This window comes from Elephas maximus, chromosome 17 (assembly GCF_024166365.1).
Source record: "Elephas maximus indicus isolate mEleMax1 chromosome 17, mEleMax1 primary haplotype, whole genome shotgun sequence".
NCBI classification, from domain to species: domain Eukaryota; kingdom Metazoa; phylum Chordata; class Mammalia; order Proboscidea; family Elephantidae; genus Elephas; species Elephas maximus.
The window spans coordinates 29,236,172-29,263,934 of record NC_064835.1 but is presented as its reverse complement, the minus strand read 5'-3'; the positions used below and the strand labels follow the sequence as shown (position 1 = coordinate 29,263,934).

At 47.4% G+C, this 27,763-nt stretch overlaps 1 protein-coding gene across 1 annotated transcript in view; it reads right to left on the bottom strand.

Annotated features, from left to right (window-relative positions):
* Positions 1-282: 282 nt before the first annotated feature.
* DCPS (decapping enzyme, scavenger) overlaps positions 283-27,763 on the bottom strand; it is a 71,963-nt gene continuing 44,482 nt past the window's right edge. Inside the window, exons 3-6 of the mRNA XM_049857560.1 lie at positions 12,313-12,458; positions 7,368-7,481; positions 2,199-2,309; positions 283-690 (exon numbers count right to left, since the gene is read on the bottom strand). Coding sequence (XP_049713517.1) covers positions 424-690; positions 2,199-2,309; positions 7,368-7,481; positions 12,313-12,458 — 638 coding nt within the window. The 3' untranslated portion in view covers positions 283-423. The remainder of the gene's footprint in view (positions 691-2,198; positions 2,310-7,367; positions 7,482-12,312; positions 12,459-27,763) is intronic.

Here is a 27,763-nt window from a genome sequence, read left to right as displayed (position 1 = left end):
GAAGGCACAGAAAATGGGAAGAAGGAAGAGGGACATGGTAGCAAAACAGGAAGGTAGGCACACCCGAGGAGGCACAGTCAGACAAAGGACAAGGAAATCAGCAAGGGACAGTGAGCAGAGGGATTCTGAGAAGCCTCTGGAAACCTCCCAGGGTGGCTATCACACATCAGCTAAACTACCCCACGACTCTCCTCTCTTCTCGAGAAGAACATCCCACTGGGTTCTGCCCACCCCACATGCTTCCCCAGAAATTGCGATCAGTCCACACTCAATGAGCCCAACGCTTTATTCACACGCTAGGAACAAACTAGTAAAAAATACATTTAAAAAACATTTCACTAGGTGATAAAAATGCCTCTTCCTGCCCAGTCCTTCCCCCCAGTCCCCACACATCTGTGCTGTCCTGACACTTCCTGGGTCCACTCAACTTTTCTGGGCCTCCTGCAAGAGCTGGAGCAGGGGGTCATCAGTCCGGAGGGCAAAGGTGAGGGTGCGCTGCTGATAGTGCTTCGGGTTACATTCCAGGTTTTCAATCACCTCTGCCAGCAGGTGCGCCCTCTCCACGCCTGAGCCAGGGGCCTCGAAGCCCAGGGCTGTGAAGTGCACATGCAGGTGGTAGTAGGAAGGCAGGTAGTGCAGGTACACCCGGAGGCGGTCCCCTTTCACCTGGTAGCGCTGCAGGATAGCTTCCTGATGAGAAAGGGAAGGGGACAAAAAGGGTCACTGTGCTGCCGTGTGTCAGTGCCAGGCCCTCCCTAGAACCCTCCTGTCTTAATCCCGGACTAGCAGGGAACCAGGAGCCCTGGGCTGGTGAAATGGTTTAGTGCTCGACTGTGAGCCAAAACGTTGGAGCTTCGAACCCAACCAGAGGCACCTCAGAAGACAGGCCTGGCGATCTGCTTCAGAAAATCGCCTTGAAAACCCTGTGCAACAATTCTACTCTGCACGCATGGGGTTGCCACAAGTCAGAATCGGCTCCATGGCAACTCACAACAGCTTGGAGTTGCCCAGCCTGTGGCGTCTAGTAAAAGCCCTGCACGCTAATCTCTGTCCACTGTCTGCTCTGTACCGCTTCCTCCCGCTGAAGGAAATCCACAGATGCAGGTGACAGCAGCAGAGGTGAGACTCTTCCCACCCCAACCCGGTGAACATGTACTCCCTCAAACAGATGCTGCCGGAAATCTAGGAGACCCCAGGACTGTGTGGGCTGCCCTTCCCCTGGATTATGCACTTAATAAATATTATTGCTGAGCAGGTGGGAGGGGTTTCATTCTCTCTAGCCCAGAACAGGGTGCAGCTTAGAAACAATGGAAACAGGGATGGGGCTGAGCCTTGACGAAGAAGGAGGGGAAGGTAAGTGGGAAGGACAGCTTCTAGGCAGACCTAAACAAACCAAAAAACCAGCTGCCAGTGGACCCTGACTCACAGTGACCCAATGTGTGTCAGAACAGAACTGTGCTCCACAGGGTTCTCAATGGCTGTGACCTTTTGGAAGTGGATTGCCAGGCCTTTCTTCTGAGGTGCTTCTGGGTGGATTTGAACCCCTCAACCATTCAGTTAGCAGTGAGCATTTTAACTGTATGCACAGCCCAGGGACTCCCAGAGGAAGGTGCTGATTTTGGCCTGGCTCCCAAGGCTTGGCACTAAAAGGACACCCTAATTTCCATTGTGAGTGAATCCCCAAGGTCCGGAGTAAAAATGAAAGAGTTAAGAGGCTCAGGAAGCTCACATTCACCCCAGAAATGCATTCTGCACTGGAGCTCACCGCAGGGACCTCTGCCACAGGGTGAGACAGGCAATCTGTGGGGTAGGAACTCAGAAAAGGGCAATGATACTAAGGGCCTCAGGGACGGGTCAGGGCTTTGGCCAGAAGAATGGGGGGTGCAGGAGAGAAGGGCACCCCAGGTGGGGAGCTGCATGGGAAAGGCAGGAAGGTTACACATGTCCGTAAGCTGGGGGAAGACAAGTCTGGGCGAGGGAAGGCAGCTGAGGGTAAGGCTGGAGGGTTGGGCAGGGCCAGGTGACAGAGGGCCTTGTCCATCAATCTGAAGAGCCTTCTGTGGTACCTGCGAGACGCACCCAGAGAAAAGCCCTTCCCAGGGTGGACTTCTAGGAGGGCAAGGAAAGTGGCCCAGGGACACACTGAAACCTGAGTGTAATTTCCAGGCTTAGAGATGGGTCCCACCAAGGTGACTCACCTGCCCCTCCTGGAGGATGTTCCTGAGCAGTGGCAGGTGCTCTGCAGTGAGGTCTCTCAGTGACTTGATGCCCCGGCGGTGGCAGATGGCAATCAGGTACAGGTCATCGAGCTATGCAGAGGCAGGCAGGGTGATGCCAGAGGGACATCCAGGCTCAGTAGGCCGCAGGGTACAGAGCCGTGGAGGCTGCCAGCCCTGGGACTCCCCAGGAAGTGCTCATCCCCCAGGCCACAGTGCCAGCCACCAATGCAGGCTCCCAGGCAGAGGGGGCGCCTTCATGCCCAGGGTGAGGGGCTAGTCTAAGGAACAGCACCCCTATTTATTCTTCCTGCTCAAGGTTGCCATATGGTGGGTATTTACAGAATGTCCTCACTACACAGAGCAGAAAGGGAGGTTCGAGAGAGAGTGAAGGACAGCTCGTTAAAAAGCTTTCAGTCCAAGGTGTGTAAATAAGAAACATGCTAAAGATACAAAGTGATAAAGTGCAGGAGACATATAGGAGGAAGAAGGAAAGGCTGCCTAACTAGGGAAGAGTGAGTGTGAAGGCCCAGAGGCAAGAGAGCACAGGGTTTGTGTTAGGGATGGAACTGTGCCCCCCAAATGTGCCTCTGGATATACTCCTGTTTGCAAATAGGCTTTTTTTTTGTTATGTTATCGAGGCCTTATCACATGGAGTGTGCCCTAAACCTAATCCCCTCTGGGTTATCAGAAGAGCAGATGAGACACAGAGGTACACAGAACCTGGGAGGACAGGCCACAGGGAACCAAGGAGTGCCCAGGGCCACCGACAAGTACACAGTCTACATGGCCCAAAGCCTGATTTGGACTTGCAGCCTCCAGGATTGTGAGAAAATAAATGTCTGTTCTTTAAAGGCACCCACTTGTGGCAATTCCGTTACAGAAGCACGAGACTCAGGCAGTATATAAAGGGGAGAGTCAGCAACTTGAGGTGTCTGGGGTAAAGGCCTGTGAAGATGTAGACACGTTTGAGGGTAGAGAGGAAGCCAGGGCCAGCTCAGCAAGGAGCACACCAGGGTGGTTAACCCATCTCTCTCTTCCCCTATCTCGGGGGTCTCACAGGCCGCCTTTCCTGCAAACATAGCCTGGCTGAAAACCCGGAGGCCACAACAGTGCAAAGAACCAGAGCCAACAAAATCATGTGCCAGAGCGCAAATGAGCTCTTCCTCAGGCCAGGAAACCCCCCGCTCCCTGGTCACTCCGCCCTGGCCTTGCCTGGGTTGGCATGTCCCTGTGCGGGGCGAACCCCAGACCTCAAGGGACAGGCCTGGCGGACTCCAGCAAGGCCCAGGAACTTCTGCCACAGGGGAGGCCCCAGCCAACTAAGCTGCTTGATTCCTTGTGGAGATAATTTGGGGACCGTGAGTCACCCGACCAAACCCAGGGCCCCTCATTTAGAAACGGAGAACGAGATGTTCCATGACTGCCTGATGGCCAACTGTGTCGGTCTCTTCATGCCACAGACATTCTTCTCTGCCTTTTCCTGGACCTGCTGCTGCTGAGCCCACGGGGAACCTCCAGGCACAGGGCTGAGCTGCAGCCATCCGTGTCTCCTGGATTCTCCCTTCTCGTGGCCTATGCCCAGGAAATCTACCCTGTCACTAGGGAGGAGGTCCAAGGAGAAGCCGGGAAATAAACTCCGTGCTTGCACTTGGCGTGTGTGTGTGTGTCTGTGTGTGTGTGTCTGTCTGTCTGTGTGTCTGTGTGTATGCATTTGTCTGTGAATGGGCGAGTGTGTTTGTAGCTGTTCTACGTGTCACTGTTGCAGGACTCCCAAATAATAGCAGCATTTGTTTTAGGTGACGTCTGCTGACAAATCCCAACATGACATTAATCACAGCTCTCTGCTCCTCTGCCATGGAACAGGGCGTGGGTCCTGGGACTGGGTGTCAGCTACCAGGCAGGCGGAAAGGTGAGAGAGACCCATGCTCTGATACCGGGCATGGCCAAGGTCTCTGCAGGCGGCACCACGGCCCCAGCCCAAGGAAGGGCCTGAAGAAAGCCAGACAAGAGGCAGGCAAAGGCCTCATTCTGGCACTCCACAGGTGGCCCATCACTCACGGGGGGAGACAGACACTGTCAACCTCTTTTTACAAGGCCAGATAGTAACATGAAAGTAAGGGTTTTCTGGCAAGGGGCAAGATAGAGAAGGGCTGGGGCTCTGGGGAACCATCTCTCAATCTCGGAAGTGACTCACAGAAGTGTTAAAAACCCTCTTTCCTGTCTGAGATCTCAGGACAAAGCAACTAAAATATACGCACTGAAAATGCACGCTTGTCTGCATATATACGTACACGTATGACTGTGCACACACTACGCTGAAAATGCACGCTTGTCTGCATACATACGCACACGTATGACTGTGCACACACTACGCTGAAAATGCACGCTTGCCTGCATACATACGCACATGTATGACTGTGCACACACTACGCTGAAAATGCACGCTTGTCTACATACACACGCACACGTATGACTGTGCACACACTACGCAGAGACCAACTCTGGGAGGAAAGACCGAGACACTAGCAGTCAGAGTTGTTTCTGTCACTGTAGTTTTACCACATGTACATATTAACTAGACCTGAAAAAAAAAAAGTCAAAAAGAACTCTGGGTGATCTCATAAGAGGACTAAGGAAGGGATGTTTATAATCTCCAGGGAAGAATAAAAAAAACCCAGGTGGCGTTGAGGCAACTCTGACTCATGGTAACCCTATGAGTGGCAGAGTAGAACTGCGCTCCATAGGGTTTTTGACCGTGGATCTTCCAAGGCAACTCCAGGTGGGTTTGAACCCCCAAACTTTCAGTTAGCAGCCGAGCGTATTGACCATTTGCACCACCCAGGGGCTTTCCTGGGGGGAGGAGTTGCTAACAAACAGTAAGCACTTGATAAATATCTGTTAGATGGGTGGGTGGATGGAAGGATGGATGGATGGATGGATGGACAGGTGAACAAATGGAAAGGGGCCTCTAAGGCAGAGCCGTCAGTTTGGGGGAAGTAAAGGTACATTTGTGGGAGAAGTGGCAGGAGATGACAAAAAGGTGGCTAGGAAGGCTCCCCAAAGCAAAGACCAGAGCACCTCTCTCTTCAGTCACTCACTGGCCTGAGGACAGAGAATAAAAGCCCGGGCGTGGCATGACCCCCTGCTGGCCACGCTGCTTCAGTCTGAGGGAGCTATTGATTTCAGGGCACATCACGAGTCAGGCTTTGAGAAACAGCGTAGCCAAGAGACAAATGAACGGGAACTAAGCAAAGGTTAAGACCAGCCCCACCTGCACCACTATCAAGGAGAGCCTGACATTTAAGCTGGCCATTCACTACCCCTGGTTTCCCTGAGGGTGAGGTGCTGCAGCCTCATGGCTAGGAGCCCAGTGGAGTTCCTGAAAACTTTCCTGTCTTAAAGAGGACCCAGAAAGGGCGGTTTCAGTAGCACATAAGGTAGGATGCCAGGCAGTCCCGGGCCAGAGGGATGATGGAGCCAGCATCCAGGCCTTTCTTGACCGGAAATGGACAAGTCAATCTTCTTTGCCATCAGACCAGTCTCTCTGCACATCCCAAGCTCTTCAACCTGCAGGGGTCTTGTGGGTCACAAGTTCTCCCACTCACCCCCACTCCCATGCCCAGTCTGGAATCCAGAAACTCCAGGCTCTTGGTTGAAGGAGGGGACAGATGGGCGTGCCAGCCACACGACGGCACTGCCCAGAGCTGTCGCCCGTCTTCCTGACTCAGTGGCTTCACCCCCGTTCCCCAAACATCTCCAGAGCCAGTGCTGACTTCCTCCTGCAAGGCCTGGTGGGGGTGCAGGTGGGCACTGCCTGCAGGGAAGGGGAAGGTGGACGAGCAGAAACAGGCGGCCCCTCAGCCTCTCTACACACAATACCCAACATGAGCCGAGGCCACCTTCTTTGATCTTACTTGGCTCTAATAAATCAGCACTCAGGGCTCCAACTTCTGGAAACTCCCCTCAAAGTCCCTGCCACACTTTGAGCCATGTTCAGGAACCACCATCAGGAGACAGAGATGCCACTCACTTGGCTGCCTGCCTCTGGGCCGAAGTCCTGCCTCTGCCAACCACAGATCCTCAGCCCTCGTGGGCGGTAGAGGAACAGCATGGTAGCTCTAGAAACCACCAAATCAAAAACAAGCAAATTGCAGGAGCGCTCAAAAGGCTGAAGGCGAGGCAACAACTGAGAAAGCAAGGGGTCCAGGAGCAGCGGACGGGGCTCAAACTCGGGAACAGCTCCTGTGCACGGCAGCCTCACGACTGTGAGGGGCACAGACGTCAGATGGTCCCTAATGCAAAGCAGCAAAGCCCAGGCCAGAGAACACAAAGATTTTCCCTGGATGGTATCTATCCCCACTCTCCCACCTCTGCCTTCCTGGGCCTTCTCCTGGCCCCTCTCCTGTTGCAGCTGCCTCTTTCAGTCCATGGTGTGAACAACACCCCCCGAGTAACATGGCTCTGTGCGTCCCAATGCTGCCAGGTATACATCTTGCGCAAGGAGGAGATGGCACGTTATAACTGTGATGGGCTGGTGTGGGAGAGAGGAAGGGCGGGGAGGAGAATGGGGAGAGAGAGAGGGAGAGGCCACAGAGGACCAGAGAGGGTACCTATGAGTGAAGACGATCAGCTAAAAAATCGCACCCCGGAAGGAAGGCCAGGGGGAGGAAAGAAGCATCAAAGGCTAGGTCACAGACAGCTGAGGGGCCTGGGTGGGACTCCTCATGGGAGCCTAGATCCCCAGAGGGCTTGCAAGGGCCCCTGGTGTGGGCTGCCGCAGCTCATGCCTGGTGGTGTCAAAGGGGATGGAGTATAAATGCCCCACTCGGGGCTCCAGGTGCTCCTGGAAGGGAAGGTGGTGGCCCAGCCGCTTGGCTGGCTAAGGTATGTGGTCAAAGACGCAAACATTACCACGTCCTTCACCCCGGCTGGGAAGGGAGCTAGGAAGGGCTTCGTTAAGGTGATCCACGACAGCTAAGTGCTCGTGGATGACAGGCATGCACTTTCACAACAGAGAGCTCAGGCCCCCGTGTGGGTTAATTACAATCTGCTGAGAAGCCACGAGAGAAAAGGGCAGGTCCTTAAGGAGGGCCGGCAACTTAGAGCAGACGCTCAGAGACCAGGGAGCCCCAGCAAGAAACCTTTTACCTGCTGCTGGTTCCACTTGAGGTCAGGGATGAGAACAAAGCCATTGGAGGGATCTGGGTTCTCGAAAACAATCCGTTCGGCTTCAGCCTTCTTCTCGAGAATGTTATATACCCACTGGGAGGAAGGGGAGACAGAGAGATGGTTCATGTTTCCAATCACTGCCCCTTGGGAGACACCCCACGCCCTGCCCCCAGAAGAATCGGGCCATAAGAGGCCACTAAGCTCAGGGAAGCTACAGCCAAACTGCCACGTGGACCTGCTCCTGGGGTCTTGCAGGGATCCTGTCCCTCCTCCCACAGCTGGCACACGATCATCAGTAAGCCCTATACGGCCCACACGGTGCTGACCACATTCTAGGCTCTTCCTGTGCATACCCTCTGCTGTGGCCTCACAGGCATGGTCTGCAGCTGCCCCCAGGACCCAGACAGAAGCTGGCTGGTGAAGCCAGGTTTACTCCATTCAGGCCCATGGGGCAAAGATAAGGCTCAAGAGGCTGAGTGCATGCAGATTTCCTTCTGCAAAGGGGGCCACGTGCCAGGGCAGTGAGAGCATCTGGCCCTAGAAGGTGATGTGCGTGGGTTTCCTACCCCGCTGGGACTCTCGTTAGTGGTAAGATTAGCACGTCAGCCCACCTGCAGCTAGTCTTGCTGGTGCACATCTCTTGTACCACAGAGCAGCCATGACCATCAAGACCCGGCCACCAGGACCATGAAGGTCAGCCAGGCTCTGGCCTTGCCCACACCCTTGGTCAGCTGTTGTCAATGGCCTTCAGAGGCTACTCTTCAGTACTATGTGATCCCAGAGGTCACTTTACAACCAGGTCCTTGCTGAGGAAGCCTGATGCCAGGGAGGGTTAAACAAGACCCCTGAACAAGAAGTCCCTGGGTGGTGCACACAGCTAAGCGCTAACTGAAAGGTCGCAGGTTCAAGTCCACCCAGAGGCACCAACAAATCTGTCACTGAAAACCTCAAGGAGCACAGTTCTACTCTGACACACGTGGGTCACCATGAGTCAGCAAGTGATTTTTTTCCTCCAGTTAACATGGGTTCAGCCCCTATTTCTTTGGCTTTTCTCTGCCTCCCCTCAGCTCTGAAAGTCCTCTGCAAATGTAAGTCACGCCCAGAGCAGTGAACTCTGCCCTAAACCTAGAGAATGAGTGACTGAGCGCTCGTTGCTGCTGCTGCATCTACCTCTGTCTGAAGGGCGTCTAAGCCCACTGACTGGGAGAGTGAGGTAGGGGAGGGCAGGAACCAACACACCGTGGAGAGCCTCTTCCCCCTCCCCGGGCCACGGGCCCAGCAGTAACAGCCAGAGGTGGGCAGCCTGGCTTAGAGACTGCACACCTCAAGCCCTGAGCCTCGAGGGCTCCGTGCTGCTGGGTGCCCTCAGCTCCAGGTCAGTGCGGCTAAGGTCAAGTACAGCAACCACTGGAGGTGCAGAGGGAGGGAGCAGTGGGTCCCTATCCAGGAACAGCTGGGCCTCCAGGACAAACTGGAACCTCAGGTCTCCTGTAACTAACTACCCAAAGGAGGCATTTCTGGCCTCATACAACCCCTGATAAGACCCACAAGCCGGTCATAATGTGGTCTACCCACCTTCAAAGAGGAGCCCCAAAAAGAGCCAGGAAGTGCTGCATCCATGGCAGGGGTCTGGGGTCCACCCAACAGCTGCTTCCTCCTGCTGTGTGGCCAGGGCACGTATACCCAGCACATCAGATTCTCCCGCAGAGGAATTTCTCCTCCCTCAGGAAAACTCTCTGGGAATGAGCTTCGAGACCAAAGCTAGGCAGAACCTGACTGGAAGCTTCCCAAAAACAAAGCGAAGAAGGAGACAGTGACTCTCCTTGGAGGTCCTGGTGCACCTCACAGACAGGGCTCCCTGGGAAGTTGTCTTTGCCCATAGGCAAGGAACACCAGTGGCCTTCCAGTGGGAAGGCAGCAGGCATTAAAGAATAGGCTTTGGAGCCTGTGATGGTTAACGTTATGTGTCAACTTGGTTAGGCTACGGTGCCCGGTTGTTTGGTCAAACAGTAGTCTAGACTCTGTTATGAAGTAGTTACATGTGATTAAACAAGCTGGCCTTAAGTAACGCTTATTATCCTCCATAATGTGGCTTCCTGGGCAAAGTCCCAACTCTTCTCCCTGCCCTGGCCTGCCTTCACAGCATCGGCTCCTGCTGGTCCTCCAGTACCCATGCCCTGGTTGTACCAAGCTGCCTGCAGCGACTCAAGTGCACCAGAGCATCCCGACCCTCTGTGCCTCTGTTCTTGCTGTTCCCTCAGCCTGCAAGGCCCCGCCCTGCCTTGCCCATGAGGTGGACTTCTATTTGTCTCTCTACACCCACATTGGCAGTTTGAATCCGCCAGGCGCTCCTTGGAAACTCTATGGAGCAGTTCTACTCCGTCCTGTAGGGTCGCTATGAGTCGGAATCGACTCGACAGCACTGGGACACCCACCTGGTGGATCCCCTCCTCTGTGGAGGCCCCCACCATCAGAGCTGACCTCTCCCCATTTGCATACACCTTTATGAAACAACACCAAAGTCATTATCACATCACCATGAAATTGTCAGTCAACATGTCTACCTCTCCTACTAGCCTGGGAGGACACCGTCAATGTTCCCCTTATCTTGATGACTCTCTGGAGCCTAGCACAGGGTCTGGAACAGAGTAGATGCTCAGTAAAAATAAGGACCATTGGCAGTTGAGCTGAGTGTTTGCAAACTTGACAGAAATATCTAAAAAATGAGTATGTGAACACTCATGTCAATCAGCACATGGAAGGGTAGTGGGATTACTGTTGTATTATTTCCCGAGTATAACGGTGCATAATAAACTGAGACTAACTATATCAAAGGCTTCCTCTCTTGGATGCTATATACGTGCAAACAGTACAACAGAGCATAGACTCCGATAGAATCTCTAGGACTCTGAACAGCAGAAGCTATTTAGGAAGACAGAGTCATATTTCCTTTGGCCACATAGAGACAGAACACATGCTGGGGCTTAAAACAAAATGGTGGTGGTTGTTAGCTGCTGTTGAGTCAGCCCTAACTAATGGTGACCCCAAGCAAAACAGAACGAAATGCTGTCTGACCCTGCATCATCCCTATGATTGGTTATGAATCCATCGAGTTTTCATTGGCTGATTTTTGGAAGTAGATCGCCAGGCCTTTCTTCCTAGTCCACCTCAGCCTGGAAGCTCTGCTGAAACCTGCTCAGCATCATAGCCTCCAATGACAGATGGGTGGTGGCTGCGCATGAGGTGTAATGGCCGGGAATCAAACCCGGGTCTCCCACATGGAAGGTGAGAATCCTACCACTGAACCACCACTGCCCCCTAAGCCAGAGGAACCTTGTGCAAATACTACGCAGGGGACTGTGGCTAACCACTTGGCTGAGTCTCATCTGCTGGAGAGGAGGCTGTTGGCACACAGGGACTCCTAAGCATTCCTGCAGGCCCTGTCGACCTCCTTTTCCTTACTCCTCCCAAGTACCGTTCATTCACCTTGCAGTGCCCTCACACCCAGCGAGCCCTCCTTTGTTCCAGGCTGGGGAGATATGGCCGCAAGTTCTCTGAGAACACTCTGCCACAGTAACTTGAGTCTTGGGGAGAATAAGTGAGAAATGCTCAAAGAGAACGAGAGTGAGCAATGAGGAGATGGAGACAGTGAAAACCAGCGACTGAGCAAGAAAAAGGCTCACGAATAAGTATCAGTCACATTTAATTCTGAGGATTCACGCTGGGCCAGTTCCAGGCAGAGGCTCTGAGCCCAAGAAGAACTCAGGATCTCTTGGCTAAAGAGTCGTGCATATGGCCCAGGGCTGACGACTCTGCACACATGGCCCCTGGGAGAAGGGGGATGAGCTCAAGCCCCCAGGGCAGTAAGTTCCACCTCCCTATGGAATGAACGGCAAGGGTGGGGAGATGTTTCACTCAGAGACTCAACTCCTGGAGGCTGGCTGGCTGCAGGCTAAGCCAGAAACAAGTCTGGACTGGGTGGGCCTAAGGCACACCAGTCTTTACCCATTCCCAGACCCCTGGAGAAGCCACAGGCATTCTGAGACTATCTCGGGTCTATCTTAGGTACAAACGCACCTCATGTGCAGTCACCACCCGTCCCTCAGTGGAGGCTCACATGTGGCTATGATGCCAAACAGATTTCAGTGGAGCTTCCAGAAAAAGATGGACCAGGAAGAACGGCCTGGGGGTCTACTAAAAATCAGCCAATGAAAATCCTATGGATCACGTCAGTCTGATCTGCAACCAACTGTGGGGGTGGCTCAGGACTGGGCAGGTCCATTGAGCATGGGGTTGTCATGAGTTGGGGTTGACTGCTAACAACAATAACAACAACCACAGATACAAATTCTTATTAGGAACTGGATTGCTTTGAGATTCCTCAGCCTCCTTGGCAAATCCAGGCACTCTGGGTGGGGTCCAAGACCAAGGTCAATTTCTATTATCAAAAAAGCCTCTAGCCACCCTGTATCAAACAGCAGCCCCCCTACCCAGGACTTTCTATCCTACTTACCTTGCTCACATTTCTCCCCAGCAACGACATCTCACTTATTATACAGTTACTTGGACAGCTGTAGGTGCCCTGGTGGCATAGTGGTTAAAGCGCTTGGCTGCTAACCGAAAGGTTGGCGATTTGAACCCACCAGCCACTCCGTGGGGGAAAGATGTGGTAGTCTGCTTCTGTAAAGATTTATAGTCTTGGAAACCCTACGGGGCAGTTCTGTTCTAGGAGTTGGAATTGACTCAATGACAGTGGGTTTGGTTTTTTTTCATACATCTGTGCACTCGCTGACCACTGCGCAAGGACGCTGCTATGTTCTCTGCAGCAGTCCCCTGCCCGCCACAGTGCCTGGCCCTTGGTAAGCCCTCCACAGGGACTTGAAAAAAGATAAGCTGGCCACGCTCCCCTGGGGTAGCCAGGTACCTGGATGCTGAGGCTCTGGGACTCCAGGTGGGGCAAAGTGATGTTCTTGTAATTGTCTCCTGTCTCTCGGATCAGCCGGAGGTCCTGGCGCAGGTACTTTTGCAGGTGTTTCTCTGTGGCAGGGTAGACCACGGTGGTCTTCACATCTGTAATGAAGCAACGCAGCCCATGACTGGGAAGTAAAACCCACTCTCTGCACTGTTGTTCCACTCTCACCCCACAGGCCCTCCCCGTGCTCAACCGTGATTCCCTAACACGAGGACCGAAGGAATAAGGTCTGTTCACCTGCAATCCACTCCCATGAGGCACCTCGTGTCATTCAATTCATGACCATAACCAGGAAAACACAAGGTTTTCACTGATGGGTGACTGGGTCCCTCGTCACCCTAGGTCCAGCCCTTCTCCATTTACAGGTATGGGAGTGAAGAGGAACCAAGAGTTTCTAACTCTTCCAGGATCCTCCTCCAAACTTCTAGCTATGTGGCTGTCTGAGCACAAGGCTGGAAAACTAATTTAAAGCCAAGTGGCCTCAATGAGGAGTCCCTGATGGTACAGTTAACACGCTTGGCTGCTAACTGAAAGGTTGGCGGTTCAAGTCTACCCAGAGGTACCTCCAAAGAAAGGCCTAGTGATCTACATCCGAAAGATCACAGCCAATGAAAACCCTATGGAGAATAGATCTACTCTGATTCGCCTGGGGTCATGAAGAGTTGGAGTTGACTCGACAGTAACTGTGTTTTTTTTTTAGCCTTAATGAGGGCAGCTAAGTCTAGCACAGTGGCTAGACTTTTTTGTGCGTCCTTTCTAGCCATGGTCTTGCAACTTCCACCCAGGTGACTGTGTGATATGGTAATTGTGGCCTACTGTAGGGATTGGCCAGTTTTATCTTAAAAGAGGGCCAATTCCAGAGCAAAGAGAACCCACCACCACCAAGGAAGGGGACCCGGCAGCAGGAAATGGCACAGTGGGCTTCCTGCCCCAGGAAGAGGGAAAGCTGAGCATCTTTGGGCAGACTGAGGGCCAGGGAGGGGCATGCCATGAGCATGGCTGGGAAGAGGCTGTCCTGATGGGCAAACTGTATCTTGAGTGTTCCTGAGCCTGAACTGTAACTGTGACTTCCCTCGCCACTGCAATGAATTACCGAACCCAGTAAAAAAAAAAAAAAAAAAAATTTAGCAGAGACTGCTAAATGAAGGCCAATTGGTGTCAGAATTAGTAAAGATGGTGAGAAGAGGAGGCTTGCCAGGACTCCACCACATGGAAGTTTGCCTTGTGCTACTGATCTTGGCTCTCCTTCTCCCTTGTTGGGTTGGAGGAGGTCAGACACAGCCCCCAAGCTGTTTTTACATTGGATAAGTGCATGGACTCTGGATCTGACTGCCAGAGTTCAAATCCTCGCTCTTCCTGCTCCTTACTAACTATGAGGCAGACCTTGGTCCACTTATTTAACCTCTTTGTGCCTCTACTTCCCAATCTGTCAAAAGAGGTAATAATAGTTCCTACTTCCTACGGTTGTGAGGGCTAAGTAAGGTAATACTCATAAATCACTCAGAACAATGTTTGCACACGGTAAATCATACATTGGTGCTGGCTATTTTGTTGTTGTTATACATGGTTCTCAAATATTTTATTCTTTTTTTATTGTACTTTAGAAAAAGATTTCCAGAACTAGATTCTCATTAAACAGTACATATATTGTTTTACGACATTGGTTAACAACCCCACGACACGTCAACACTCTCCCTTCTCGACCTTGGGTTCTCTATTACCAGCTTTTCTGTGCCCTCCTGCATTCTAGTCCTTGCTCCTGGGCTGGTGTGCCCCTTTAGTCTCATTTTATGGGCCTGTCTAATCCTTCGCTGAAGGGTGAAGCTCAGGAGTGACTTAATTACTGAGCTAAAAGGGTGTACATGGGCCACAGTCTCGGGACTTTTCCAGTCTCTGCCAGGCCAGTAAGTCTGGTCTTTTTTTGTGAGTTAGAATTTTGTTCTATGTTTTTCTTCAGCTCTGTCCAGAATCCTCTACTGTGATCCCTGTCAGAACAGTCAGCAGTGGTAGCCAGGTACCATCTAGCTATCCTAGACTCGGTGTGTTGGAGGCCATGGTAGATGTGGTCCATTAGTCCTTTGGACTAATCCCTCCCTTGTATCTTTAGTTTTCTTCATTCTCCCTTGCTCCCCTGAAAGGGTGAGACCAATGGAGTATCCTAGATGGCCGCTCACAGGATTTTAAGACCCCAAACGCTATTCACCAAAGTAGAATGTAAAACATTATCTTTATAAACTATGTTATTCCAATTGAGCGAGATGTTCCCTGAGACCATGGTCCCTACAGCCCTCAGCCCAGCAATTTGGTCCCTCAGGGAGTTTGGATGTGTCTATGGACCTTTCATGATGTTGCCTTGTACAGGTTGTGCTGGCTTCCCCAGTACTGTGTACTGTCTTACCCTTCACCAAAGTTTCCACTTATCTATTGTCTACCAAGTGTTTTTCCGTCCCCATCCCTCCCCTCCCTTGTAACCATCAAAGATTGTTTCTTTTTGTATGTAAACCTTTTCATGAGTTTTTACAATAACGGTCTCATACAATATTTGTCCTTTTGTGACTGACTTATTTCACTCAGCATAATGACCTCCGGATTCACCATGTTATGAGATGTTTCACAGATTTCATCATTGTTCTTTATTGTTGCATAATATGCCACTGTGTGTCTATACCACAGTTTTTTCATCCATTCTTCTGTTGGTGGGCATCTAGGTTGTTTCCATCTTCTTGCTATTGTGAACAGTGCTGCAATGAACATGAGTGTGCATATGACTATTCATGTGACGACTCTTATTTCTCTAGGATATATTGGTAGGACAGGGATTGCTGGATCATATGGTAATTCTATTTCTAGCTTTCTAACCATTTTCCAAAATGGTTGTATCATTTCGTATTCCCACCAGCAGAGCAGAACAGTTCCGATCTCCCCGAAGCCTCTCCAACATTTATTTCCTGTTTTTTTGATCCGTGCCACTAACACTGGGGTGAAGTGGTATCTCACTGTCATTTTGATTTGCATTTCTCTAATGGCTAGTGATCGAGACGATTTCCTCATGTGTCTGCTGGCCACTTGAATGTCTTCTTTGGTTAAGGGTCTGTTCATTTCCTTTGTCCATTTTTTAACTGGATTATTTGTCTTTTTGTTGTAGAGGTATTGGACTTTTTTGCAGATTTCAGAGATTAGACCTTTGTCTGATGCGTAATAGCCAGAAATTTTTTCCCAGTCTATAGGTTCTCTTTTAACCCTTCCGAGGAAGTCTCTTCATGAACATAAGTGTTTAATTTTTAGAAGATCCCAGTTATCTAGCTTATCTTCTGGAGCTTGTGTGTTGTTGGTTGTGGTTTGTATCCTGATAATGCTGTGTATTAGGGTCTGTAGCATTGATTCTATTTTTTCTTCTATGAACTCTATGCTTTTTGGCTTTATAATTAGGTCTTCGGTCCATTTTGAATTAGTTTTTGTATATGGTATGAGGTATAAGTCCTGTTTCATATTTTTGCAGATGAACACCCAGTTTTGCCAGCACCATTTATTACAAAGACTGTCTTTTCCCCATTTGATGGACTTTGGGCCCTTGTTGAAGATCAGGTGATCACAGGTGGATGGATTTACATCTGGGTTCTCAATTCTGTTCCATTGGTCTATGTATCTGCCGTTGTACCAGTACCAGGCTGTTTTGACTACCGTAGCTGTACAGTAGGTTCTGAGTTCAGGTAGTGCGACTCCTCCCACTTCATTCTTCTTCAGTAGTGCTTTACTTATCTGGGGCTTCTTCCTTTCATATAAAATCAGTATTAGTTTTTCCATCTCTTTAAAAATGTTGTTGGTATTTGGATGGGGATTGCATTGTATTTGTAAACTGCTTTGGATAAAATTGTCATTTTCACAATGTTTAGTGTATCTATGCATGAGCACGGTATGCTTCTCCATTTATGCAGATCTCTTTTGGTTTCTTGAATTAGTGTTTTGTAGTTTACTTTGTATAGATCTTCTATATCTCTGGTTAGATTTATTCCCAAGTGTTTTATTTTTTTAGGGGCAATTACAAATGGTATTGTTTTCCTGATTTCCTTTTCATCATTCTTTTTATTGGTGTATAGGAATATATATGGCGTATACAACTGATTTTTGTATATCTTTTATCCTGCTTCTCTGCTGAATCTTTCTATTAGTTCCAGTAGTTTTCTCCTACAGTCTTTTTGGGTTTTCTATGTACAGTATCATATCATCTACAAATAGGGATAGTTTAACTTCTTCATTGCCAATGTGGGTGCCCTTTATTTCTTCTTATTGCCTTACGGCTCTAGCTAGGACTTCCAGCACAATGTGAAATAGGGGTGGTGATAAAGGACATTCTTGTCTTGCTCCTGTTCTCAAGGGGAATGTTTTCAGGCTCTCTCCATTAAGAATGATTTTGGCCATTGGAGTTCCATAAATGCTGTGATGGTTAAGATTGTGTGTCAACTTGCCTGGGCCACGATTCTCAGTGTTTTTATGCGATCAATCCCAGGATTGAATCTGCTGCAAGTAACCAATGAGTTGAAAGGGAGTTTCCTTGGGATGTGCACTGCATCTGAATATAAGCAGACGTTCTGGCTTTTTTGCTCACTTTGGATCCTGCAGCTGTCTCCTGTTCACCTGACCTCCGGTTTTTGGGATTGAGCTATCTGCTTATCTGCCAATCTTGGGATTCTTTGATCTTCAAGCCTGTAAGCAGAAGTTCTGCTCTCTGACCTGCCAATCTTGGGTTTTCCAGCCCCTGTGGCTATGTGAATCAAGAGAAGCCTCTATCACGCTCCACAGGCTTGGGATGTTACATCCTCTACAATCATGTAAGCCGTTTACTTGATATAAATCTCTCTCTCTATATATATATTTGTACGCGTTACTGGTTTTGCTTTTCTAGAGAACCCAGCCTATGACAGAAGCCCTTTATTACATTGAGAAATTTCCCTTCCGTACCTATTTGACTGAGAGTTTTTAATCAGGAATGAGTGTTGGACTTTGTTGAATGCCTTTTTTTGTGTCAACTGAGATGATCACGTGATTCTTTTATTTATGTGGTGGCTTATGTTGATTGATTTTCTAATGTTGTATCATCCTTGCATACCTGGTATGAATCCTACTTGGTCATGGTATGTTATTTTTTTTGATATGAGGCTGAATTCTATTGGTTAGAATTTTGTTGAGAATTTTGGCATCCACATTCATGAGAGATATTGGTGTGTAATGTTCTTTTTTTTGTGGTGTCTTTGCTTTTCTGTGTTCTAAAATAGTTTCAGTAGTACTGGTGTAAGCTCTTCTCTGAATATTTGGTACAATTTTCCAGTGAAGCCATCTGGGCCAGGACTTTTTTTTGTTGGAAATTTTTTTTTTTAATTACCTTTTTAATCTCTTCTCTTGTTATGAGTCTGTTCAGATTTTCAACATCATCTTGTGTTAGTTTGGGTAGGTAGTGTGTCTCTAGAAATTTGTCCATTTCCTCTAGGTTTTCAAATTTCTGGGAGTATAGTTTTTCATAATACTCTGTTATGATCCTTTTTATTTCAGCTGGTCTGTTGTAATGTCCCCCATTTCATTTCTTCTCTGGGCTATTTGCATCTTCTCTTGTTTTTGTCAGTTTGGGCAGTGGTTTGTCGATTTTGTTAATCCTTTCAAAGAACCAACTTTTGGTTTTGTTGATTCTTTCTATTCTCTATTTCATTTATTTTTGCTCTGATCTTTATTATTTCCTTTCTTCTGGTGGCTGTGGGCCTTTCTTGGCTGTTTTTTCCCCTAATTATTTGAGTCGTGTAGCTAATATTTTGATTTTTGTCCCTTTCTTCTTTTCTAATGTGTGCATCTATTGCTATAAACTGACCCGTGAGGATGCCTTTGCTGTGTCCCAAAGGTTTTGGTATGATGTGTCTTCATTCTCGTTTGATTCTAGGAACTTTTTGATTCCATCTCTGATTTGTTCTATTACCCAGTGGTTTTTAAGCAGGGTGTTATCCGCTTTCCATGTAACTGATTTTTCTTCCTTGCTCTTCCTGTTTCTAATTTCTACCTGGATGGCGTTATGGTCAGAGAAGATACTTTGTATTATCTCAATGTTTCACATTTTGTTGAGAGTTGCTCTGTGGCCTAAGATGTGGTCTATCCTGGAGAATGTTCCGTATGTGTTGGAAAACAATGTGTACTTTGCTGCTGTTGGGTGGAGTGTTCTATACATGTCTATGAGGTCAAGTTGACTGACTGTGCCCTTTAGCTCTTCTGTATCTTTGCTGAGCTTCTTTCTAGATGTTCTGTTCTTTACTGAGAACGGTGTGTTGAAGTCTCCTACTATTAGGAACTGTCAATTTCTCTTTTCAGTACTGTTACAGTTTATGTATTCTGGAGCCCTATCATTGGGTGTGTAGATGTTTATTATGGTTGTGTGTTCATGACGGACCATCCCTTTAATCATTATATATTGCCCTTCTTTGTCTTTTATGGTGGATTTTGTTTTAAACTCTATTTTGTCTGAGGTTAGTATTGCCACTCCTGCTCTTATCTGGTAGCTCTTGGCTTGATATATATATTTTTTCCATCCTTTGATTTTAAATAAATTTACATCTTTGTTTCTAACAGCATATTGATGGATTTTGTTTTTTGATCCATTCTGTCACTCTCTGTCTCTTTATGGGAGTATTACGCCATTTACATTTAGTGTAATTATTGACAGGTGTGAGTTTATTGCTGCCATTTTGTAGTCCTTTTTTTGGTGGTGTTGACTTTGTCTTTGTTCCTCTTACTCTCCTGTGCTGAATTCGTTTTGTTTGTGATTTTTTTTTTCACTCCTTTTGTCTTTGTAGATTTTGTTTTTACAGAGGCTTTATGATTTTCTTCTTTATTTTGATGAGTAGGTTTGTTAACTTCCTTTATGGTTACCTTGAAATTTACCTGTATCTTCCCAGTCAATTATTACTTGGCATTGTCTTGACTTCCTCTCCATTAGAAAGTTCTATGCCTACACTGTTTATTCCCTCTTTCATTGTCCTGACATTGTTGTCATTTACAGATTAACCTCTCTGGTTCCCTGTTGTAATTCTTTTGGTTTTGGATAGTCGTTGAGAGTTCATTTCCTAGGTTGGTATCTGGCTCATATGATCTTGTGTCCTAGATTCAGGCTGTGGTCTCATGTTGTTTGTTCTCAAATGGAAAGACTCCCTTTAATAATTCTTGTACGTTTGGTTTGGTTTTTACATATTCCCTTAATTTGTTTTTCTGAAAATATCCTAATTTCACCATCGTATTTGAATGAGAGTTTTGCAGGATATATTATTCTTGGCTGGCAATTTTTTTCTTTCAAGGTTTTATATATGTTTTCCCGTTGCCTTCTTGCCTGCACGGTTTCTGCCAAATAATCAGAGCTTAGTCTTATTGTTTCCCCTCTGTATGTAACTTTTCATTTTTCTCAAGCTGCTCTCAGGATTTTTTCTTTGTCTCTGGTTTTATTGAGTATGATTATGATATGCCATGGTGATTTTCTTTTGGGGTCTAACCTGTATGGGGTTTGTTAAGCTTCTTGGACGGTCACCTATTCATCTTTCAAGATATTAGGGAAGTTTTCTCTCAGGAATTCTTCAATGATCCTCTCTGTGTTTTCTGTTTTCTCCCACTGTTCTGAAACTCTGATCATGTGCAAATTTTTGCTTTCAATTGTATCCCCCATAATTCTTAGGACTTCTTCATTTTTCATTCTTTTTTCTGATTTTCCCTCAAACAGAGTTGTATCCAAGTGTTTGTCTTCAATTTCACTGATCCTGTCTTTCACGGTTTCAAACCTGCTCCTCAGCCCTTCTATGATGCTGTCCATTTCTGAAATTGTGTTATCTTTTGGATTTCTAATTGTTGTTTTAGTGTGATTTCTAGTTGTGAATTTATTTTTGCATTTTGTTCCTGTATTATTTTCCTGAGTTCTTCAATTTCTTGTCTGTAGTTTCCCATGCATTTGTATATTTTTTCCTCATTTTTGTCTGCTTTTTGCTTCAACTCTTGGATAGCTCTGAATATTAGAGATTTGCATTCTCTGTCAGTTAGCTTTAGCGCCTTTTCTTCTACTGGAATGTCATCTGGTATTTTATTTTGGACACCTACTAGAACCATCCTGTCCTGTTTTTTCAATATGTTTTGATATTGTCTCCTGTCTTTGGGACATTCAGTAGTTGTTTTCTTCATTTATTGATTGTAGATTTGTTTCTTTTGTCCTGCTTTTTTGTTTTATTTGATTGTCTCTGAGCAGGTGGGCTGTGCATCCTTTGCTTTTTGCTCATCTGTGGGCATGATACTTTTCACTTCCTTGTCCAATGAGCAGGGCCAGTTGCTCAGCTATAGAGCAGCAGAGTAGGTCCAGCTGAAGGGAGGGGCTGGGATGGGTTGTTTGTGGCATGTACTAAGGCTGACAGGGAGGGCTGGGAATTAGTGCTGGGCAGGTGCCTGTGCTCGTTGGGGATGTGACATTCACCGCATGGCACAGGCAGGCAGGAAGGCTGTGATTTGTGGAGCTAAGAGATGCGTATGGGAGAGAAGAGAAAGAAACAGGAGCCAAAAACAAACAAACAAAAAGAGTGCTGTGTGAGCTTGCCACTGGGAGTGGAGAGATGAGAAACTGAGAAATGGAGAAAAAAATGGAAAAAAGGAAAAAGAAAAAATAAAATAAATAAAAACTAGAAAAAAAAAAAAGAAAGAAAATCCCCCAGGGGATCCCACCCACGCAGCTGTGAAGACCAGGGAAGTGGAACCCAGGCCACGGATATATATAGCCAGGCTAGAAGGGGTAGAGATGTCACACAGTGCTAGGTATTCAGGAGACAGGCAAGGAAGGTAAGTATAGAGAGATGAGAAACTGAGAAATGAAGAAAGACAAAAAGGAAAAAAGAGAAAAAAGAAATGTCCCCAGGGATCCCACTGATGCAGCTGCACAGATCAAGGAAGTGGCTACCAAGCTGCACACAGCAGCCCTACTAGAAGGGGCTCCTAAGCTGTGAAAAGCAGAAGAAAACATACAAAACAACAACAACAACAAAAAGCCCCGAGGATCCCACCAACATGGCAGCATGGGCCAGGGAAACAGTTCCCCAGTCAAGCGGTGCTTCGCAGCCTTTCAAGAAGAAGATGGCACATGGAACCAGGTGTTCAAGAGAAAGGAGGGGGAGGTGGTGAGAGGCACAGAAGAAACCAAAAGAAGTGGAAAAAAGCAATACCAGCAACAAATAAATGGCACTCAGGGGCCAGCCAGTATGGGCAGGGCTAATCCAAGCAGCACAGGACCAGATCTGGTACCTCCTGGCCAAGAGACTGTGGCCCTTCTGGCTGTGGAGGCCAAGCAGGGGGGAAGAAGGGAGGAGGGTGGGAAAGCATATATCACTTGTTACCAGGTGCTCTGTCTCCTGCTGGGAGCTCCATGAAGCTGCTTTCCCATACTATCTGTACGCCGATCTTCAATAGCAATGGCAAATCCATGCTGTATTAGCTGATAGGAGACCTCCAGATGTATCTCTACTCACTCTGTTTCTTATTCTATTTGGTGCCTGGCTGAGTTCTTTACCTCTTCATTTGATGCTTAAGGTTCCAGGACTGACGTTTGCCTTTGTTTCACTTAGTTTTTCAGGTCTTTGCCGTGGAGGGACAGCGTGGTGCTTCTGTCTAGAGCACCATGTTGGTTCCACCTTGCAGTGCTGACTATTTTTAATCGATGGTTTCTCAACCTCAGCACCATCAACATTTTGGGTCAGATAGTTCTTTGTTGTGAGTGTTGTCTTGTGCATTGAAGGATGTTTAGCAGTACCCTTGGTCTCTACCCACTAGAAACCAGTACCACCGCCCCATCCCACCCTTGGTTGTAACAACAAAAAAAGTCTCCAAACAATGACAAATGTCCCTCAGGGGGCAAAACTGCCCCTGCATGAGAAGCACTGTTTCATTCAGAAGGAAGCCTTAGTTTTCCTGAATAGACGTAGGGCCATGGTCTAAAACTATTTCTTTTTGGTTAAGTCCTTTTCCTTGTTTCTAACAACATCTGCCACAGCTATTATCACTACTCTGAAGTTTTTATATCACGTTTCAACACAAATCTCAAAGGCAGGAAAGGAAAATGGTGTTTCAAAATCCTTTGGGGATGCTTCTCAAAAGATCCGCTTTTCCCCAGCCCACTTGTTGTAGATTCAGGTATGTTCTACCAGGAAACTTGAGAGAGTAGAAACCCAGCAGATACATTTTAACACCCCAAGAAACCATCAGACTTGCCTACATACCTCAACACCCAGTGAAGAACCACCAACCTATGCTTCCATATTTGGACTTAGGAAGGAAGTGGTTTTAATCCCCATTTCACAGGAGATAAAAGAGGTTCATAGGTGTTATGGATTGAATTGTACTCCCTGTCCCCCAAAATATGTTGGAATCCTAATGTGGATGTAATTCCATTTGGGAATACTCATTAGGGTGTTCTTTGTTATGTTAATGACGTGATATCAGTGTGGGATGTGTTTCAAACCTAATCATTTTGGGGATATCAAAAGAGTAGATTATATATGTACAAAAAAAAAAAAAAATCCATTGCTGTCCAGTCGATCCCGACTCATAGTGACCCTAAAGGACTGAGTGGAACTGCTCTATAGGGTTTCCATGGCTGTAATTTTTCTAGAACCAGACTGCCACATCATCTCCCGTAGATCAGCTGATGGGTTTGAACCACTGACCTTTCAGTTAGCAGCCAAGCGTTTAACAACTCACGGCGCCACCAGGGCTCCTTTATACACATGTACACCATTTCTTGGGGTGTTAAAATGTATTTGCTGGGATTTCTACTCTCTTGGGTTTCCCTGTTCACTGCAGCACTGTTTACAATAGCCAAAAGGTAGAAACAACCTAAGTGTTCGTCAGTGGAAAAACACACAAAATGTCCATACACACAATGGAATACTACTTAGTCATAAAGAGAAATTAAGTCCTGATACATGCCACAACACACATGAACCTTGAAAGCATTATGCTGAGTGAAATAAGTCAATTACAAAAAGACAAATATGGTATGATCTCATTTACATAAAATGACAAGAATAGGCAAATATATTCATTGTTAGGTGCCGTTGAGTCAGTTCCAACTCACAGTGACCCAATGTACAACAGAACAAAACACTGCCTGGTCCTCACCACCCTCACAGTCATTGTTATTCTTCAGCCCATTGTTGCAGCTACTGTGCCAATCCATTGCACTGAGGGTCTTCCTCTTTTTTGCTGACACTCTACCAAGCATGATGTCCTTCTCCAAGGACTGGTCCCTCCTGATAACATACCCAAAGGATGTGAGATGAAGTCTTGCTATTCTCACTTCTAAGGAGCACTCTGGCTGTATGTCTTCCAAGACAGATTTGTTCGTTCTTTTCGCAGTCCAGGGTATTTTAATATTTTTCACCAATGCCATAATTTAAAGGCATCAATTTTTCTTTGGTCTTCCTTATTCATTGTCCAGTTTTTTTTTTTTTTTCTTAATTCATTGTCCAGCTTTCACATGCATATGAGGTGACTGGAAATACCATGGCTTGGTGCAGGTGCACCTTAGTCCTCAAAGTGACATCTTTGCTTTTTAACACTTTAAAGAGGTCTGTTGTAGCAGATTTGCCCAATGCAATAAGTCATTTGATTTCTTGATTGCTGCTTCCATGGGTGTTGATTGTAGGTCCAAGTAAAATGAAATCCTTGACAACTTTAGTATTTTCTGTTTATAATGTTGCTTATTGGTCCAGTTGTGAGAATTTTTGTTTTCTTTATGTTGAAATGTAATCCATACTGGAGGCTGTAGTCTTTGATCTTCCTCAGGAAGTGCTTCATGTTCTCTTCCCTCTCAGCAAGCAAGGTTGTGTCAACTCCACATAGGTTGTTAACAAGTCTTCCTCCAATCCTTATGCCCCATTCTTCTTTATATAGTCCAGTTTCTCAGATTATTTGCTCAGCATACAAACTGAATAAATTTGGTGACAGGATAGAGCCCTGATGCACAATTTTCTGATTTTAAACCACTTAGTATCCTCCTATTCGACTGACTGCCTCTTAGTCTATGTACAGGCTCCTCACGAGTACAATTAAGTGTTCTGAAATTCCCATTCTTCACAACGTTATCCATAATTTGTCATGATCCATAGTCAAATGTCTCTGCACAGCCAATAAAACACAGGTAAACATCTTTCTGGTATTCTCTGCTTTCAGTCAAGATCCATCTGGCATCAGCAATGATATCCCCTCATCCGAAGTCCTCTTCTGAAGCCAGCTTGAATTTCTGGCAGTTCCCTGTCAATGTACTGCTGCAAATGTTTTTGAATTATCTTCAGCAAAATTTTACTTATGCATGATATTAATTATACTGTTTGATTACTTCTATATTCTGTTGGTCACCTTTCTTCAGAATGGGCACAAATACAGATCTCTTCCGGTCAGTTGGCCAGGTAGCTATCTTCCAAATTTCTTGGCATAGACGAGTGAGCACTTTCAGAGTTACATCTGTTGTTGAGACATCTCAGTTGGTAAATGTATAGAAATCAACGTTCATTAGTGGTTACCACGGATGGGAGGTAGAGGGATGGGAGCAACATTGTTTGGGAAGTGGTGAGTTTATGTTTACGGTGATGGAAACGTTGCCAATGATAGATGATGTTTGCACAACATAATTAATGAAATTGATTTACTAAATAAACTGTACACCTGAAAAATGTTGAACTGGCAAATGCTGTGTTATATATATATTTTATAACAATAAAAAACTTTAATATATATTTAAAAAAAAGATCAGATTAGGCACAAGGAAGCATGAACACAAACTAGGGAAGACAGAAGAACATGTGAGAATCACCCAGGAAGCGAGACAAGGGCTGACAGAGAGAGAACCTAGAGCCAGTGCCCTGAATTAGGACTAAACTGTGAGAAAATAAATATATGTTCTTTGAAGCCACCCATCTGTGGGATTTCTGTTATAGCAGCACTAGGAAACTAAGACACCAGGGGTCCAAAGACTTGTCCATTGTCATGCTGTGAGATGTGGCAGTGGCAAGGCTGGGACCTAGGTCTTCAAAACTGGGATTCAGCACTCTTTCAACATAGCTGCCTCCCCAAAGGCCCGATATCTTCTTCCAGTGGCCCAGTGGGGACATGCAAAGATGATGGTCTGTGGCTTCTGGTCAGCAGCAAACACTCCCAGTACCTCATCCCTGGGGAGCAGAGCAGCCCAGCGCAAAGCCATGAACTCCGGAGTTAGCAGCGCACACCTAAGTTGGTCACACAGTTCTCCCTTTACTAGCTGTGTGACCATGAGCTTGCGGTTTAACCTCTTAAGAGTTTCAGTCTGCTCATCTGTTAAGATGTGGCAATAAAATTTGCCCCAGAGTGCTGTGACTGACATTAAACCAGACGTGTCATCCGGGCCAGTGGAGGTGCTAATACATGTCACCCCAGTTCCTGGCCACCCCCAGATCTGGCTTGGCTGCGAAAGGAGGCATGAAGGCCTCCTCACAACCCATCGGCAAAAAGCAGCTCTTCGCTTCTCACTCTTGTTGCTCTCTAACAGCCCAAGGTCATAGGCCAGGGGTCAGAGGTCAAGTACCCCAAGATTTCAAGAGGCAGGAGATTGCCTGAGATAGATGAGTGGAACCACCCTGGCCCTTTTAGTGGGCCCTAGGAAACTCCCATGATATCTGCAGCGTAGCTCCCTGGATAAGAACAAGGTTCTGGAGCCAATCAGACCAGGTACAAATCCTGACTGTGTACGAGCTGCATGAGGTTGGGCAATTGACCACGCCTTTCCATCGCTTTGGCTTCCTCCCCTATAACCCAGGGACGATAACAGCACCTACCTTCCAGGGCTGCTGAGAGAATTAAATAAGTCAGCAGATGCAAAGCACTTAGAGAGTACCTCACAGACAGAACAGTGGTCATAAATGCTAGCTTCTATTCTTCTTGTTGTTGCTCTTACTTCAGTTGCCTGGGCTGGGCAGTGGAGAGAAGGGCTGTTAGTAGTGGAATTCCCTGGGAACAGGACAGAAGGGCTGGGAAGAGAGACAGAGTTGATGTTGGAGGCCAGCTGAGCTGTGCTGCCAGTGGAGACACAGCCTGAAGCGTGAATGCTGGGGCTCCTGGCTGCTCCAAACAGAAAACCACTGGGCCTCCCAGCACGCCTTGGTCTGCCAAGGCTTGTCAGAGGCCTGCTCCAGCCACCCAGGGTGCTGGGGAAAACAGCCCCCTCACCAAGCCAGTGCCCCTCACCTCCCACCCTTGACAGCAGAACACGGGGCCGGGGGACGGGAATAAAAAGGCATTTTCCAACCGTTTACTTCCTGCTGTCCTTCTTCCCTTCCTGAGGAACTCCTGTGTGAACGCAGAAACCCCACCGCTGCCACTGTCAGAGCCCCTCATTCCTCGGTACCCAGCTTCTCTTAGACCAGCTGGGGTGGCTGGCCTCATGGTTGGGGCTGGCTGAATTTCATGCTCTCCTGAGGGGCTGCTACTGGGAAGGCCTGGAGTGGAGGCCCACTTGAGGGCATGCACCCTCCAAGCCCTGGACCCTCCACTACCTCCTCACATGGTCTACCAGGTCCTCTGTGGTCTGCCCCTGCTACTCTCCAATTTCACTTACCACCATCGTTCCCGCTGCTGTCCCTCCATCTGCCCCACTGACCTCCTGCTGCGCTGCTAACCACACCGAGTATGTCCCTGTCTTCAGGCCTGTGCACAGGCCACTCCCTCTGCCTGGCAGACTCCCCTACCGGAGAACCACCTGGTTGCTCCTATATGCACTCACGTCTCTACTTAATGGTCAGCTCCCCAAAGCTGACAGCCTGGCTGAAAAAAAGCTCCCTTAGTCCCCGGGTGGTACAAACAATTTGTCCTCAGCTACTACCTGAAAGGTTGGCAGTTCAAACCCAACCTGGAGTGCCCTGGAAGAAAGATAAAAGAAAGCCCTGGAGATTTGCTTCTGTAGTGATAACAGCCAAGAAAATCCCATGGAACTCAGTTCTACTCTGTAACACATGGGGTCGCCATGGGTGGGAACTGACTTGATGGCAATGTGATTTTTACCTCATCACTATCTCCTTCACCGGCTTTCTCTGTTCCTCACTTACCACGACCTGACAACAGAACACAGATTTCTTTCTTTTTAAGATAATCACACTACCCATGTTGTACAACTATCACCTGTATCTGCCGCCAAATTTCCCGTGCCCGTCAACAGATACCACCACTTCCTAAACAATCATACAGATTTATTTTTATTTCTTTATTGTCTGATTCTGGCACTAGAATGTAAGTTCCAGGAGGGCAGGAATTTTGTCTGTGTCTTTGACTATTTTACCCCCAGCACCTGCCAGACACTAAGCACTCAACAAATTCTTACTGA